The sequence below is a fragment of the Chaetura pelagica genome, unplaced genomic scaffold (assembly GCF_000747805.2).
Source record: "Chaetura pelagica isolate M959 unplaced genomic scaffold, ChaPel_1.0 scaffold159, whole genome shotgun sequence".
NCBI classification, from domain to species: Eukaryota; Metazoa; Chordata; class Aves; order Apodiformes; family Apodidae; genus Chaetura; species Chaetura pelagica.
This window is the reverse complement of record NW_009954555.1, coordinates 5,807,062-5,807,646: the sequence shown is the minus strand read 5'-3', so window position 1 is coordinate 5,807,646 and position 585 is coordinate 5,807,062. Positions and strand designations below refer to the sequence as shown.

At 67.9% G+C, this 585-nt stretch overlaps 1 protein-coding gene across 1 annotated transcript in view; it reads right to left on the bottom strand.

Annotated features, from left to right (window-relative positions):
* RNF207 (ring finger protein 207) overlaps positions 1 to 426 on the bottom strand; it is a 3,779-nt gene extending 3,353 nt beyond the window's left edge. Inside the window, exons 1-2 of the mRNA XM_010005299.1 lie at positions 238 to 426; positions 9 to 155 (exon numbers count right to left, since the gene is read on the bottom strand). Of these exons, the coding sequence (XP_010003601.1) occupies positions 9 to 155; positions 238 to 426 (336 nt within the window). The remainder of the gene's footprint in view (positions 1 to 8; positions 156 to 237) is intronic.
* Positions 427 to 585: the final 159 nt, after the last annotated feature.

Sequence of the window (585 nt, the reverse complement as noted above, 5' to 3'; positions counted from 1 at the left end):
CAGCACGCACGGCTCTTCTTGTGGATGTCCTTGGTGCGCTTGGACAGGGAGACGATCTCGTGGCGGGCAAACATCTTGGCACGGTGGGTCTCCTCGCGGCACGGGGCACACAGGGGCTGCCCGCAGGTGTTGCAGAAGTACATGGTGTCCAGCTCCTGTGTGGACAGGGGGGGACCGGTGGCAGGCACGGCCCTGGCAGGGGTCCCCTGCCTGCCCTGCCCACCGTGCGGCCCTCACCGCCTTGGCACAGCGCCGGTCACAGTTGGCACAGTGCACGTCCTCCTCGCCATCAGCCGAGCTGTCCACCAGGAACTGCAAGAGCCGGTCCACGGGGGGCAGCCCTGTGCCCCCCCTCACCACCGAGGGGTGCCTGAGCCGATGGGATATAGGATGGGGATGAGGACAGGGATAGGATAGGACGGGCATGAGGATGAGATGGGAATGGAGATGCCTGCCTGGGGCAGGTGAGGGCAGCCTTGGGGACAGCGGGGGCAGTGCCCTCTGAGGCTGCTGGCCGTGTGCCCTGCCCTGGTGTCCCCTGGTGTCCCCCCGGGAGGGTCTGTCCCTCACCCGCAGAGCGGGCAG